Source organism: Pseudopodoces humilis, chromosome 8, assembly GCF_049639895.1.
Source record: "Pseudopodoces humilis isolate 2021_Gansu_Grassland_sample_001 chromosome 8, ASM4963989v1, whole genome shotgun sequence".
Classification (NCBI taxonomy): domain Eukaryota; kingdom Metazoa; phylum Chordata; class Aves; order Passeriformes; family Paridae; genus Pseudopodoces; species Pseudopodoces humilis.
In genome coordinates this window covers 22,916,496-22,933,897 of record NC_142207.1, presented here as the reverse complement: position 1 = coordinate 22,933,897, position 17,402 = coordinate 22,916,496, and the positions used below count along the sequence as shown (strand labels likewise).

The 17,402-nt window shown below is 37.2% G+C and overlaps 1 protein-coding gene across 3 annotated transcripts in view; it reads left to right on the top strand.

Moving 5' to 3' along the window:
- The first annotated feature begins 213 nt into the window (after nt 1–213).
- CCDC141 (coiled-coil domain containing 141) overlaps nt 214–17,402 on the top strand; it is a 62,567-nt gene continuing 45,378 nt past the window's right edge. For all 3 annotated transcript variants that reach the window (XM_014249271.2, XM_088059258.1, XM_088059257.1), the window contains exons 1-5: nt 214–403; nt 6,060–6,292; nt 7,800–7,922; nt 14,950–15,141; nt 16,740–16,848. In XM_014249271.2, coding sequence (XP_014104746.2) covers nt 6,191–6,292; nt 7,800–7,922; nt 14,950–15,141; nt 16,740–16,848 — 526 coding nt within the window. In that variant the 5' untranslated portion in view covers nt 214–403; nt 6,060–6,190. The remainder of the gene's footprint in view (nt 404–6,059; nt 6,293–7,799; nt 7,923–14,949; nt 15,142–16,739; nt 16,849–17,402) is intronic.

The following is a 17,402-nucleotide window of genomic DNA, read 5'->3' as shown; positions in this document are numbered from 1 at the left end:
AGAGTGCATACTCCACTGTGCTAACACACCACATCAGGAAGGAATTTCAAATGCTCCCAAGGAATTTAGTAACAAAAGTCCCGTTGGCTTTCCTTACATGCATGGGCAAGGGAACATAGCAATCCCGTGTAATAAACTCTTGCTGCTGCTGCTGGAGCCTGAGCACCAGACTAATGAACCCTCTGATGTCTCTTCACCCTCCTGACAGAGCTGAATATCCTGGGCCACCGTCTTTGCTGCCAGCCTTTCAGCTGGGCTGAGCTGTGTGTGTGCCACCTGTGAGCTGCTAGAACGGCTCCACTTCTGCGTTCTGCAGGGCAGAGCTCCGGAGGCTGTGCAGCATTTGTTTCGGACAGCACCCAGTGAGACAGAAATGCTGAGCTTCTCCAGGGGCGCTGATGCGGTAAGTCTGTTCTCCGGCTGATTCCGAGGGAACTGGACAGCCTCCCTGCCATTTCTGCAGCAAACTGAAGAGGATGTGCTGATGTCTTCACCTGGAATGTGAGAGAGAATAGGACATGATCCCTTTGCAATTCACACTTGTGAACTGTTTTCTGTTTTGTTTGATTTCTCTTACCCCATTCAAAAGTTAAAGTTTTCACAGTCTATATTTTGCCATTGTATTTACACTCGAATAGTCATCAAGTCACTTCTTTCTTGTCTTTTCTCTAGCTGTCACTTTAAGGAAAGGTGTAAATCCAGCTTGTATTTTTTATTGTCTGTGATAGCAAAATCAAATTAAACTTGCTAAAATATATAATAGCAAGTAACTAATGTGTTTCAATTTGGAGAAATCTGTTCAGATTGTTTGAGATACAGATGTTAATCTCTCAGAGCTGTCAGTGGCTTCAGAATTACTGCAGGGGCCCATGTTCCCCTCTCTTTTCCTTTCCTCAAAGTGCTTTTTATCCTCATCCTTCAGTTTATCATTGTATGAAACCACCTCAAAGTTATCTGCAAGTCAAGAATCTGAAGAATTTTTTTTGCATGGGATTAGTTTTAACAAGGAAAGGAACTTCTTTCTGAAAGCACTAATGTGTTAATCCATTCTCAGAATAAGAAATTTGTTTTGCTGTAGGGATTCTTAAGCAGAAAATCCAACACCTCAGTTTTTTGTGCTGTCCATCTTGAATCATATTCTAAGATAACAAGATATGAAGAAAGCAGATTAGATGAGCACATTACTGCCAAATTAAGTTGTTGTTTATTAATTATTATTATTATTTCTGTATTTCTGAAAACAGGATGGTTATACCTTCTTCTAGAATTCAAGCCTAATAAATAAATGTAAGAAGCAGTCCCTATGTGCTGCATACCTCTTTATCTTGTATATAAGACTAATAAAGAACTGGAAGACAATTTTTTAAATAACAGATGCTAGGAAGATTGGTGTTTGTTTATATAACATTTACAGTCTGCAGCTGTACATTTAAAGGTTATATGAGCTTTCTTAAAATTAATTTGGAGGCTGAAGTGACATTTAACCCTAGTTAAATTTGCTGGATCTTTTCTATCATTCAATAAATAATAGAGATTTAGGTATTATTTATTATTTACAGGTTCTAGGTACAAGTAGCATGTATACTTTGTGGAAATCCTCTAAGATCCATAAAAAGGGATACAGGGAAGAGCAAGCTTTAGGATGAAAGAGCAGAACATGATAAATTGATGACTGAAATGTTTCAGCTGTCATTGCTCCCCATGTCTGTTTACTGTATGGGTTTTTTTAAATGTTGTTGTCCTTGGAAGCAAACAAATAGTGATTTTTGCTCTTACCATTGCGCTGAATTAGCAGTGTTAAGCTGTTTGCTGGTTTCTTGATCTCTGCTATACTGCTGGTTTTACAGTTTGCAGTGTTGCTTTCTTTTCTCTCACAGAGATGTTCAGTATGATAGGGATAACTTTCCTTTCGGTATTTTCTCTGTTTTGTGTGATGGTGCTTTTTGGGAAGCTTTTTCTCTTCATGCTGACTTCTCAGTGTGGTGTGAAGTGTCTTCAGGATAGGTGATGAAGGAGAAAGAGTAGAAAGGTTTTTGTTAAGGTGATGCACAGGAAGAATGGGAATATACAAGAATATAGTTCTTCACTATAATTAGATGTTTTAAAATAAAATTAATCTGGAACTATTGTTTCTGGAACTGAAACAATACTCCAGCCCACACAGACTGTGCTCTTGAAACTTTTTGCTGGAGAGAAGCAGGTTCTCAAATCCTTGGTCACCTTTTCACAGCTCTTTCCTAGCCCTTAACTGGGACTTCTATTCTTTCTCTTTCCATGGTGGCAAGGACAGGACAACATCCTTTTGGGACCCAGGATCCTTCCTGGGCTACTTTAGAACCACCTTTTCCTAAGTTCCTGGGCTCTCAGCTGACAGGGAAATGCCTTCTGCCTGTGCTGCAGCTCTTACCTACCTGAAGTTAATGTCATTAACCCTTTCTCTCCCTCCTGCCCTGCTCACAGCTCCTGTCCTGCCTCCAGAACTTGGCAGCAGTGACCCCTCTCTGCTGTGGGGCAGCCAGGCCCGCGTGGGTGCCCATCACTCCTGGCTGGGAACCCTGCTGGGGCTGTGGAGTAGCTCATGCTGGTCCTTCCCCTGCCTCTGGATGCAGGAAGTTTGTTTGTGCTCAGCCACACTTTGTCCTGTCTCTCTGGCCCTCAGTAAAAGAGGAATGTCTGCAAGCACCGTGGTTCCCTTCTGTTTTCTGTCATCCTTCTCTCCAGGGCAGCTCTCTGCAAGAAAACTTCCTTCCATCTCAGTGTTAAGAAACAGACAATGTTCCAAGCTGCTGTTCCCCACAGGACATCCATGTACTGCCTGACCTCTGGGAGCAGGCACCTCTCTATCCCACCTTTGCCCCCTGACTGCTGCCAGGGTGGTTCTTATCATTCTTGGTTTGGGGTTTTAGGAATACTGGGTTAGAATTTCAACCGGTTTGTCACCCTAGAAACTTATTCAACCAGGGTATGGTAAAAAGGAACCTCTTCCCAGGAGGAAAACATACCTTTTGCTCAACGCTCACCCTTGATGTGACCTCCATGGCTGTTTTATGAGACTGGGGGACTTGCAAGACTGCTTGATTTCGTGCCCTCATTCCTGATGATACCTGGAACTGGTCCCTGCTTGAAAAGAAAGGCCATAGGAACCAGTACAAAGCAACAAGCACAGTCTTGGAGAGGACTGATGTGTTTGTCCCTGCTTCAGGCGGGGCTGTGGATGCAGTGCAAGCCTCATGAAGCCCAGATGTCTGAGGGATGCTTCCTCCCCTTCTTGGTTGTGTATGCCTGTTCTCCCAGGCCTGAGACAAGGAAGAAAGAGGAGACCCTCTACATTTAGAAACCAGTCAGAGTGAAGGACCTTGAGTCTTTGAGGCTGCAGGGAGTGAACTTTGTCTTTCCTGGAGGCATTTTCATAGTGCACTAATAGCTCAAAAGCTCTCAACAGAAAGAAACTCAGACAGAGTTTCTCAAACTCAACAGAAAGAAATCAGACCCTTTTTCTGTGTATTGCTACCAAAACTGTGATTAGCACGCTTTGCTTGCTATACATGAGAAAAACCTGTGGATTGGACACCCTAAGTGTTGAAAATTAAGTGAATTTTATCATTACCTCTCAAATCCTTTTTACGTACAGTTGTTCCAGATAATACATGGCATTATTTACAGTAGAGAGACTTGATCTTTTTTTCTGCTTTCGTCAGATTGTTTCCTTTGTTCCTTTGTTCAGTTTTCTTGTTTCCTGTGGACAGCTGGTGAATGTTCCTTTCTTCTTGTCATTCTTACTCTCTTTCACACAGCGGTAGCAAAAGGAAAATATTTCTCTCTCCTGACACAAATAGCCTGCCTTTTTCTGGCTGCTACCAGGTGTTTTGTTTGTTTCAGACAGAGGAACAGACAGATAAGTAAACAAGACAGAGAAAGGCATGCTTGTTAAATTTTGTTCCCTTGGACACAGCTGAAACTGCTCATCATGCAATGCCAAAATCCTTATATTTTTCTCCCAGGGTCTAAGATATTTCTCCCAGTTCTAAGATATGTTTTGATTCCTTGATAACTTTTTGCAGTCACTACTCTGATGTTTCCCTGTCTCTATCTTCTATGCTTAGCATAAGATGAATAAATACAATATCCATGCATTTGTTATCATACGTTCTGAATCACTTGTCTTGGTTGTTGCCAAATTTGTTTATAGTCAACTTCTTGAGTGAGGCATTTTTCCTTTATTTCCAGCTGTCAGCACTATGAAAAATGATACCTCATTTAACTTGAGTGAAAAACAGCTCTTATGTCTGGCTACCCCAGGGAGATGATGGATTGGCCCAACTTGTGCCATGAAAAAATGCACTTAGAATGCTCTTCTGAGAGAACAAAAACTCAAGGACATAATACCAAAATTGGTTTGCAACTCTTTTTGTATGAGTAAAAAGAGGTTTGGCTGTTTTTTCCTAATTAGTTTTTCCAAAAGCCAAGTGCTGTTTGTCCTCCAAGTGCAGTCCTGCCTGCAGGGTAAAAAACCCAGGTTGCTTGTCTTCTGAAATATTTTTTTGAAAGCTGGAGTACTTAGCAGGTTTTGTAGAATGGGTCTTTCTTCCAGCCAAACCAAAGTAGGTCTCTCTCTCATGTTTCAGTTTTGAAGTTTTATTTAGGAATTCTGTCTTCCAGGTTTTGTGTTAGGATTAAATATCAAATTTTTGTTCTTCCATACTTATTACAGGAATACATACAAGTCCCAAGGAGATCTGTCTGTTATTTCAATGGCAGGGTCCCTAGGCCTCTTACAGTTTCAGAAAACTGTGTGATATTTGTTCCTTGGTTGGCAGCTTGAGGGTTCGTGGTTGTGTTTTGGCAGAAGGGATGGATTTTGCTTTTCCAAGCCCATTGTGTTCAGCACAAACCACAATAAAGGGCTTCTTCTTATCCTGTTTGAAACCTATGGTTTGAAGGTGGTGCTCAGATTAAGATTATAATCTGCCAATAATTGGAGGGGGAAGAAGTGAATGAACAAAAAAGAAAAATCCCACCTTGATACATAAAATGAAATTTCCTGTAACTACTTTAAGTTTCTTCTAATCCAAACTATTTTAGAATTTGCTTCCAGATCTTGGTTCCATTGCAGGTGTGCATGTCCTTGTATGCAATTAGAAATCTAGTTTATATAAAAATGTATTTAATTGTTACATATTTTTAAACAAATCTAACAAGCAGATGCTTTAGGGGAGACTAATGCATGTATTTTCTTGGGTGGAATTGTTTTTCCAGAGCCTAAACACCAGTGTCACTTTCTCAGCTGTTCTGTGGAAGGAAACCCAGCAGCTGCTGTCACATAGTGTGGGCTACTTGTGGCATGCTTTGGACTAATGGCAAGAAAATAAATATGTCAGACCAATATTGTAATCTAAACGTGTCTAATAATTCCCCATACTAAATGAAAAACTTTAGCAGTGTTTAAGCAGCTTTTATAGAGGTCTTATGCTCCTTCAGAACAAAATGAAGACTCTAGAAACAATTTAATATTAAATTGAAAAGCAGGTAAATTATCTTAATCTTAGGAATCAAATATTCCTTAAGAGTTCAAGGTACTTGGTTTCCTTCTCTGATTGTTATGGCCACTATACCTTTAAGTATTTTTGGATTTAAAATCCCCTGTTTTGATTTAGCATTTGACTTATATACACATCCTTATCCTGTTTAAAGACTTTGATTCAGCGGGAGAATCATGTCGAACATACATATTCAGTAACTAGTAAGCGAGAAAGTATTTTACTGGTATAATGTGAAAATGTAGATTAGGTAGTTGCACGTTTGAAACCTGGTAACACTGGGTTTGTCAGTATAGAATCAGTGGTAATTTTTTTCTAGCTGTTTCAATTTGAGAACTCTTTTTGATTTGGTTAGCTGGTGTCAGGTGATGTCCATGGAAGAAGCCCTTCACACTTCAGATGGTGACAAAAAAGAACAGGCAGCTTAATGCTACCAAACTAGGGGTGTGTCAAATCTCTCTCAAGAATGATAAACTCAGTGGAGTTGTCTATTTTTAACCTCCTGTTCTTTCCTTTTGGCAGACTAATCAGTGTTAGCTGAGCAGTTTCACTGAATGAATCCAGGCGACTCTGGTGCTGTCTGAAATGAGCAGTGGACCCTGAGAGAGCGTCTCGAGTCTGCTCTGATGTGAGCAGTCCCACTGTGAAACACCATGTCAGATGAAGCCAGCTCGGAGCAGAAGCCTTCTACAACCACAGTCAGTTCAGTTGCTGTGCAGGCTGGGGATGCCAGCATTGTTATAGCTGTGCTCAAGGTAAGGCAGCAACTGCTGGCATGTCTGCTCTTGTCTTTCTGCTGCTCCCTGATTAACACTCCTTCCAGATATTCTGGGTAGGAGTAGCTAGCATAAAATGGTAACACGAGGCCATCTGATTAGTCAATACCTAACACACTTTTCTTGGAAGTTAACACTTGTTTCTGTTCACAATTACTCCTGGTGGCTTTTGGGTTGCTGGCGTTTTTTTTTTTTTTCAAGTAGGATAAATAACTTGGTGAAAATATGTAGGGTCTTAGAGGGAAGAAATTCCTCTTACTTTTTAAAAAGAGTTAAATGAAGAATGGCATAAAAATGTGTTTAAAGCATGAAGATTGTATTTAAGCCTCCTTGAGTTATTTTAACTTGTACTCAGCAATAACTTTACACCACAAGTGACTCTATAAACTCCAGAGATGAGGTATTTTCTGTGGGGAAAAAACTTAATAATTTAATATTAAATGATAATATTATAATAATTATATTACAATAATTAATATTAATATTAAACTTAATATTTTTTAAAGCTGTGAATCCACAGTCCCACATGTCTCAGTAAAGCCCTTGTGTGCAGACAGTTGTGCTTATCAGCACTGAAAGGCCTGTTTTGTGAGCTGGAATCCACACCTTCAGTTGGCATAAAATTCAACATTGGGAATAAATCTGGATGCTAGCAATGAATCCCAGCTGGAATTTATTGGCAGTTTGATTTTTCATTCTCCAGGCAACTTAGAATATGTGCTAGTCTCAGCCATTAGAGTTTGTAACGCAGAACAAGGTGATAATGAGTTGAGTTGTCACCTAATTTAGGTGATTATTCAGGATGGCTTACCTCAGTTGTGGGAAGGATTTTTTGTGGTCAGTTTTCACCCTTCCTGTGAGGTGGTCTGCTATTGCAGGGGAGTAATTTCACTGCAAGGAGACTCAAGCTGAGGGTGAAGTCGTTTACTTTTCCTCCCTGTGGTGTGGAACCATGCTAGCTTCCAGTGACAACACAGCTTCCGTCCTTATCAGAATCCTTTGTCTCCTGTTCTGAAGGCTGCTAAGTGTCCCTGCTGCTACTTGTGCAATGTCTTGTTCCATGTATTCAGTACAGAGCTACATTGGACCGATGTGGTAGAAATAGGATCTGAGTCCATGGGTTTTGCATCTGCTGTAATATATTTGTTACTTCTGCTTGCCCCACTCACCCACCAAATTCACTCAACTATCTGTGTCATCTTCAGCTGGAAGGGGAGATGAGTCAGAGAAAACTTTTTATTTCATTGTGATAATTTTATTCTTCATGGGAAAAATCGATATTTGGAACACCTTCTGGAAAACACTAGTCTGGGATTTTGTTACCTTTTTCAAATGAAGTTTATACTGTATTCTCTGTGACTCCGTTGTGTGTATGGTCCCTGTGCTTCTAGGACCATGGAAAGTATGTGTGAGCTGAGAGTCTGTGTGAGTAAATAAATGAAGGAAACCTTGTGTTCTGAAGGCTGTAATTATTTCCTTATTACAGTGTGGAAAATGGGTGAAGCTTCAGCTAGCTGAATCAACACCAAATATATTAGAAATTGGCAGCAATCAAGATGAGACTAAAAAACTACTTCAAGATCATGAATTCCTCCTGTCCAAGCTGAAGGTAAGGTGTGATAAGACCATAAAAAATTCCTCAAATCTTTACAGTTCAGGTACAACAGCTGATGTAGCTGCCTGTGCCTCCTATTGCTGATTATGGTGATCAGGTTAAACTCCACACAGAAAAAAATATGTTCAGCCTTTGTAAGCCTGAAATAAATATTCCACAAATACTTTAATTGAATCTTAATTGATGTAAATTGCATTGGGGATGATATTGTAAGATTAAAACAGTTTGTCTTAATCTAGGAATATTTTAGTTAAGTAACAGCCCTAAAATCAGATTTTGGCATTCCTGAGTGCAGATTATAGGAATGGTGGCATTTGGGCAGGCTTGCATGAAAGAACTGTGTCAAACATGTGGATGTTTGACACTGAGAGAAGTCTGAAGTCACCTAAAAAGAAGTTTTGTTTTAATATTCTGATAGGGCAGTTTGACTTTATATATGTAAACAAATAAATTACTCTAACATCTTTGAAGCTATGAATAATAACTTATCTATTTAACTTTTAGGGAGATTACATAAACATGAGATCTGAAAGAACACACACGATTTGGACAGGATCAAGAATTTGATTTAATACCAATGACTATGTGCTTCCCCAGTCATGAAAAATACCCAGTGAGTGTGAGGTAATTCAATAGAGTATATAAAGAATGTAGCCAATACACTGCTTTGTGGGCATTTTGAAGAGTATGAGGAATAGAATTATGGAAAAAACCCACCAAACACCCAAAACCAACCAAAATACCCAAATCCTAGAGAGGTGCATTTGCTTTCCTTTTATATGCAAGTGTCTCATCTTTATGGTCACTAATCCAACATTTGGGAGTTCTTGGAACAAGTTCCTGTATCCTGTTTGAGCAATTCAGAATTAGCTGAGTACTTACATACTGATGTCAGGAAGAAGCTGATTATTTTTCTCCTAATTTTCAAATTAGTGAAAATTTGAAGTGTGGAAAGAAAATAGAGTAATTCCCATCTTTGAAAGAAACTCTCATATTTGTAAGAAAAACAAAGTTTCAAATACAATTTTACTAACAAGTCAAATCATATCAGAAAATTTATTATGCATAAATATTAAAGAATGCTTCTCATCCAAATACATTGGGAACAAATAGAATTATTTTCTGTTTTATGTCTGTGATCCTTGCAAAATTTGGAATTGATTAATGAATAGCCTGTAAAAGAATTAAGTTCAAAATGACTACTTTTTCCTCAATAATGTGAGCTGGGCTAATAAGGGACTGCAATGTTGTAATTCTTCCTGGCTGTGCATTTTTCAGCCATGACCATTTGTGACCTATGGTAAGCTGTTAACACTTGTCAGTAATTACTTAGTCTAAAATCACTAAATCCACTCGTAAAAAGTTTTTCCAAGATGGATTCTCAGTTCTTAAATATTGTTTATAGTAATTATTTTCCACTTAGTATTTGATAATGAATTATGCCTTAGCTGTGTGAAGATGGGCAATTGTTTCTCCTTTTATTTTTTATTTTTACAAAAAAAAAAAAAGGAAAATAAATCCCGACAAATACCCATACTTGATAAGCACATGCTCAACTTTGCTGATTAGACTAACTCAATTCAAAATTAAACTTTTGTGCAGGCCAGGGAAAAACTCTTTAATGAGTAATGATTCAATCACTAAACTAGTCCTGCTTAAGGCAAGAGTTAGATGATTCATACTAAATATATCTTCAGAATCAGTAGAGATGAACCTATTGACTTTTTGAAGATAATTTATAGAATAGTTGTTCATTCTGGCATTATCCCATGTTCTTTATCAAATTTGTTCCAGGTTTTGATCACCCCTTTGCTTTTTAACTTCATTATTCTCATCCCAGTATATTAATTGCAAGTTATAATCCAAATATTCAGGCCAATTTCTTTTGTCAGCTTAATATGCTGAAGATTCACAGGTGTAAGGAAGGACAAAATCTGGCACAGTGATCAGTTTACAGTACTTCTGGTGCTAGAGGAAAAGGAATGTAATCCAGCTCAGTATTTCAGTTTTGACTTGGCAATGCTAACTGGGTTAAAAAAGCCCAAACAAACAGTTGGACACTTATTAAGGCAGATGGTACTTTAAACAGTAATTGGAATAGACTTGTTGAAAGAGAAAACAATAATTTCTAGAACATTTTTAAAGTTCTTTTAATGTTCAAATCATAGTGATAAAAAATTGGTGTGTGATCTTCAGGGCCATAGGGAAAGACATATCCACAATACTTTACTTTGATAGAATATAGTCCATCATATTAATTACTTATTTACATTTGTTCCATTAAATTTAGGAATTGGGAACACCCTACTACTTAAATAAAAAGCAGAATACAACTTTCAAAAAGGACCCCACTTCAAATGTTTATGGATTAGGAAACAGTTGTGTTATTATTAATAGAGCTGAAAGAATAAATGTTGAACAGGAAAGATTATAACTGAGACTAAACAGAGAATATACATACAATGTTTACATCCAGCTAAAATTCCCCTCAGTAGTCTTATCTAATATCATCTGGTTCTAAGCTAATATATTCTGTTTCTGTTTTGCTGAATCAGACCATACCAGGGTTGTTGAAACCATCAAATTCTGAGATTTCATGCAAGTCTCTTTCCCCATATCTGACTCACCTTTCTTTGGGTAACTTTCAGCAGGTTTATATGTCCTGAAAACATGTAGATGTACATTTGGATGTCTAATTCTTCACAATTTAGAAAGAAAAATGAGAAGAATCAAACCTATAAAACCTGGGACAAAACTTCCAGGAGGTGAAATGATATAGATTGCACTTAGCAGAGATGTTCCTCTGCCATTATCCTGTTATTTCCAACAGAAGTGCTACTTGGAGATAACATTTCTGGGTGCTTGGGTCTCTCAATATCAAAACTTGCTGGATCATCTGGGGGAAAAAAAAAGAAAGAAAAAGAGTGTGTGTGTGTCCATAACAATATTAAAATTCCCCATGAGGCATTCTTGGCTTGCTTCCAAAGTTCTGGTTTTTATCATGAGAGAGACTGTGGCAGAACAGCCGCAAAAATGAAGTGAATCTAGCCCATAAACTTAAGTTTAAAACCATCATCGCTATTAATTTGGCTCATGAACCTGAGGATTGCTCCTAATTGTTTTATTTAATTCACAAAGCATAAATTGCAAAACATTAATTTATATGCTAATAGCCCAAAGAAAAAAAATTAGAAAATTACATTCTTCAAAAAGCACTCATATAATACGCTCATTTTTTGTGTTTGATATCTTTTAAATAAGCCTTTCAGTTATTTCAAGCAAAAATGTTTTCAAAACGCTTATTTTCCAGTAATTTTGTTATGGAAGAAATTATTTGTTAATATTTTCTGAATTATTGGCAATTAGTTGTTGAGGTACCCAATAGTACAATTAGCAGCAAAGTTCATCTGCATTTGTATCAAACCAGAGCTGATTTTTTGCAAGTGATTTGAACAAAAAAAAAAGAGGAAAAGTTAAAATGTAATAAATATCTTTTCTTCAGTGTTAGTTCAGCTCACTCATCACTTTCAATATTTGTATGAGCAAAATTCCCAGCAAAATAATATTTGTCTTGAAGTAGCTTTATGACTATTTTCTGTTTTCAAGTTAACAACTGTGCTGTATAATCTCAGCAGAGCCTTTTAGCACCAACTAAAGGTTAATTTTAGCAGCATCTCAGTGCTAAGAGAATGGGAGGGTAGTTCACACCTCTGAAAATTCCGAGTTATGTAGTCAGTGTGCAACAACTCAGGAAAGGCAAAAGATCATTTCCCCCTCTCATTCCTTGCTCTTTTAACAGAAGGAAAAGTACCCAAATAATGGACTGTGAACAAATAAATACAAGAGCTATACTATCCAACAAAACTTACCTAAAATACTTTTCTGTCTTTGCTACAATACCAGAGGCAAATGTACCCTGAGAAGGAGTGGGGGGAGAGGTGTGGCTGTGCAGCAGCTGCATCACCAGGCAGCAAAGCATTCCTGCTGCAGGCCTGGGATTGCAGCCACCCAGCATCCCCTCTATCCCTCTCAACCAGAGCATTGCTCCCTTTGAGCTACCAGAGCTCTTCTTCTGGTGGGGTAGAATTAGATTTATCATAGAGATTTAATAGGAATTGAAATTGGTCTTTGTTTTTAGAGCAATGCTCTTCTGACCTGGTTTTACTGACGGCAGCAGAAGTTGGATGTTTGCACGAGCTCCTTTTTGACTACATGCTGGGAATTCCTTCTATTGTCAAGCTTCATTCCAGCTTCTCAGAGTCCAAAGTTTTCTATTTTTTTTTCTTTTTCTGTTCACAGGGAATGAAACATGAGATTCCAAAAGTGTTTGAAATAATTTTAAGTCTTTACTGGAAAGCTCTGTTAAGTTCACTCAATTGATAAAAACCTCATAAAAATTTTTCTTCTTCATTAAAATTATTTCTGTGCAATATTTTGTTTTCCAAAAGTCATCTTTTTTTTTTTTTTTTTTTGATGGAAATACATATTTTTTCTCTTACTAAGTTTGCCTCTAGATCAAGAGACACAAGTTGGAAAAAAGGAAATACCAATTGAATATTAGGGAAACAAAAATTTGACCACAAAAATCAATTCATTCTAGAACAGGTTGTGCAGAAAAGCTCTGGATTTTCCATTGTCAGGGATATTTAAGACTTCATGGGCTAAGACCTTGAGTAACTAGAGAAAGGGGTTAGATGACCTGAAGAGTCCTGCCCAAATTATTCCTTGACTGTGTTGATAAAACATTTATATTTCAAAGATAAAAAGTAGAAAACTTCAGTCTTCATTTAAAAAAACTTCAGTACTTCATTTAAAACAAACTATTCACATATGTAGTATATAGAAACTAACATAGTTGAGGATAATTTTTTAAAAGTTCACAGTAACTAGTGGCTTTGACAATTGTGGGAGGCATAATTTTAAACTCATGGCAATAAAAAATTAATATCACTCTGACCATCTTAGGCAATTGAACTGTTTCTCAGACAAAGAGTAGTTTCCTGTAAAATATTTATATTTTTTTTTTAGTCTGTCTTCTCAAAAAGTAACTCTTTCTGTTGCTGAGGAAACAGACAACATGACAACTCTTGTTACACTATATTGGTTTTTTTGTAGCATTACAGGAACTATTATTTGAAGGCAATCAAATACACACGCATTTTAAATGAGTGAACCATATTCAATCCATGCTAAAGAAAAAATTAAGTCTGTATTTGAAAACTTCCATTAATCAGTTCTAAATATTAAAATACTATTACACATGAACAGTTGCATAATTCTTTTTCTTTTTTTGTAACTTTATGCACACTAGTTTTGCATTTCATTAAATGCAGCAGGTTGGTTTGCTTTAACCTTCTAATTTTCTTTGGTTGGATTTGAATTAATCTCATAGTAACTGGATTTTAAAAGATGCAGGAAGCATGACTGATAATCTTTGAAAACTATCCCAGTTTTCTCTGTGTCTTAGAGATTAGCTGTGCCTCACAGCTAATCAGTTACTAGAAAACAGAGCCTACTTGTCAGGGATAAATGGTAATTAAGAACCTGCTCAGAAAAAGGGCTTCTAAAAGAAGAAAATGTGCTTCTGGGTCCTGTACCATTTGTGTAGCATTCATCTTGAGTAGTTAGGAAAGATTTAGCATTTGAAATGTCTTTTAAATATGTTGAAGCACATGTAATATTAGGATAAAAGCATACCTAGTTTTATTTAAAAATATAAAATGGTCAGCTTTTTAAAAAGATAGTCTTTGCCAAGAAATTCTAAGTGGAACTACTTCAGATGTCACCTGCTTTTCTACAGTGTATTCAGAACAGCAGTGAAAGTGGTCTGATCAATTTGGTAAAATTAACCTAGTGACAAGCAGTTTGGGTGTAAAATTCTGAGAACATTTTTACCTCTTTTGTTTTAATACCAGCATTGTCATGACTATAATGCTTCTCATTAATTGTTATTAAGATGCTGAGTTAGTAAAGAGATTATCAATATCTCATATATTCATTTAATTCCTATTGTATTTTACAGAGCCAGCCTAGAATGTTAATAATATCTCATGTTGGATAATTAATGAGTGCCACTACTTTTACAGAGTTGTTGTGCATGTAACAATTTTATGTCTCATCAAGAAAGAAACATCATAAAGACTTCCCTTAGAGTGATTTACTTTATCAACTTTTTATCCGGTAGTATATGAGTGGCCTTTTAAATTGCCTAATAAAAATTTCACATTACATATTAATTTGGTAGCACCTCTAATAACAAAAAAAAGTGATGCTTTATTAATTCATGCTCATAATAAAACCCAAGATGGGGGTTGGGAAGAGCACAGAACAAATGTTAATCAATTTTTCTGACACACTAAAGATTTGTAACATAAGCTGGAAATGGACCAGCAGTTATCTTCCTTGTGGTGAGATTAATAAAAGGAATGGAACACAGAAGAATTATTTTGACAATAGAGTATTATTATTTGTTGGCCAGCTTGAGCAATGCAGCAACCTGAACTTGAAACATTACATAATTTAGGTGTGGTTTTTTTGAGAATATGTGCTTATGTTCAAACCACACTTGTCCGGATTGCCCTGTAGTCATCAGAAACTTATGATTAAATTACCTCACAAATTTCTAAAACTTCTAATGCCCAGTAATGTAATATGATGACATATGAAAGAGGAATCAAAATATCTGCACTGCTACCACTTTAAGGAAGACAGAGTTGTGTTTATGGAGATGTAAAAACATTGGAGTGTAAATATTAGAGATAACATGATAAATAACTCTTGTTTGTATGTGAATTTTATAAAATTATTGCCTCTTAAGTGCAGATGAAATTCAGAAGCTTTGCTATAAAACATGCAGAAAGAGCTACACTCCTATCACTAGGAACTGGAAATAAAGAAGGAGTAGGAGGTTTGTGGCTCCTGTACAGACTCACTGTAAAAATATCCTGACACCAGTACAGTGTTTTGGACTTTGTGTAGAGATTTCTTATATTTGGTTTGTTTTGGTATCTTTCCTTCTCAGGCTTTGGAAGACAAGGTGTGGGACCTGCTGCATGAAGCAGACAAGGTGGCAGAGGAGAACAAAGAAAAGAGTCAGGTTTACGATGCCATGGCAGAGACCCTTGGGGATGCATGGGATGCCCTCATCATTATGTTAGAAAAGCGACAGGCACTTCTGGAACTTACTTCAGTGTTCTTTGAAAACGCTCTGCAGGTTTGTGTTTAAATCAAATATGTGTTAATTTGTAGCCACCCTCATCTTACAGGTACTCTGACCACTGTAATTTTAATGTGTTTTGTATTGTTCATTGTATTCCTAAAGGTTGAGGCAAACAAGAAAATTAAAATCTTGGGATGCATCCTTCCTTTTCCACCTTTTGGAGAGTACACAATGAAGCTGAACAAAAAACCATGTAGACATTAAGAAATATTTTAGTCATGATGTCTCCCAAGTTTGTACTTGACAGAAAATGCCAGTGAAAAGTGGAAATGGACCAAACCCTAAAATATGTATTTCAGTGGCTATGGACATTCTGCAGAATATCTTTCATTCCTTATGTTTAAAATTACTTGGCATTGAAAGAACTTACTCTCAGGTGCTTTCACTGATGCACACCGATGGTTGGTGTGAGAAAGGACACTCACTTTTAAAATTTCAAAGGTCCCTTAAACCTTAACAGAATACAACAAAAAGACTGAATAAGGTGAAAGAGCAGCACTGGGGGAGTGGAACTAAACCACCACATGCTCCCTCACAGAATGGCTGCTCCCCTTTTTATTCCCCCAGGGGTTGCATCAGGTAACTCTGGCCGCTCCCAGAGTCTGCCAGTCAGCTCTTCTTCACAGCCCATGGGAGCAGACTGCTCTCTTGCCACTTGGTTGGAGGTCAGGTGTTGCCATGCCCTGCCCCCTGGTAACAAGCCTGCCCTCCTCCCAAATGTCCAGGCTACCATGGCTGTCCAGTGGCAACAACACAAGGGGGAGGGGAAAGGGGGCTATGTGGAGAACAAATCACAATAACGTAGCTATACATCAGTGAAACTTCTCTTAACGTAAGCATGATATTAATCCCTTAATTGTGAGAGCCAGCCATCGCATTACCCATCTATAACACTGGTCAGTGAAGGTTTTGCACCAAAATATCCATAAGCCTAAATACATAAAGCAAACATTGGTCTAATTTGACAGTCCTTTACCTGAGACTTTGATGTATAGATGGATACAAAAGAACAGCTCTGTGATTGCTGTTTACCCATTTCTCTCTTATCGTAATTCACTGATACAGACAAGGAGCCAAAGAAGAGAGGGATTCCATAACCTGCAGGTTTGTGCCCACTCTGTGTAGCCAACTGTCCCCACATCCTGGAACTCAAAGAGTTTAATAATTCTCCCTGATAATTTTGTTTCTATTGTATGCCAGTGCCACCTGTAAATTGCAGAAGCAACCATGGGATTATTAACTGTCCTAAATCCGAGATCAACAATCTACTAATTATTGTGTCCTGATAATCTGTATTGTACAAAGAAATTAGATTTGGCATAAGGCTTTGTAGGAAAGATGATTCACAAAGTGGCAAACTGTAATTACAGATTGTGTCAACTAAAATCCTTCAATCAATCAGTACCTCAAAGAAAAAAACAGCTCAGGTGTATAGAGGCCACAAAGTATCTGTATCTGGCAGTCACTAAAAATGCCTTTCTCCAAGAATTTACAATTCTTATGAACTTTCACAATAACACAGAGATTATGATGTAGTTACACAAAACAAAATTACAGTGTGCTTCTCCCTGTCCTTTGTTTTCTTAATGCAGTTTGCTGTTAAAATTGACCAAGTTGAAGATTTCCTGAAAAATGCTCAAGAGTTTGACAATATTGACTCTTTGAGAGAACTTCTTCTGCAACAGGAGCACCATACAAAAGGTACAAAGGTATTCCACTCCTGAGAGCATGTGGTAGTGCACTGACTTCTTGAGGGAGTCATTTTATTCTTTCTGCACATATTTAAAAAAAAAAATCTTATAACAAATACACAAATGTTCTATTTGGAAAAATATAATGGTAAGATAGATTTTAGCAGACTTGCTGAAAGGTGTGAAACTCATGGTTTCAAGCTAGCCCTTGTACCTCCCCTTCAACAACTTTCCTGCACATACCTTTGCCCATAAAGTTTCTTCCATGTCAATTCTTTTTCTTTATTCAAGCTTCCACGTGAAGCACCTTCTACCATATTGTGGCACATTCAAATCAAAAAGAGAAAAAAATTTTTGGCACTAATCTCATTGTGTGGCTACTTCAGACACCTTTACAATTCCATATGATTCTGCATTTTTAAAAAGTCTTAAAACTCCATCTTTGTCATTTTAATCAAATTTTGTTATATGATTACTAACACTAGGCAGAATATCAATTAGACTTTATTATTCACCAGTGGAGCACTACCTAAAATATTTTTAGCTAACCTGAACATTAGGTAT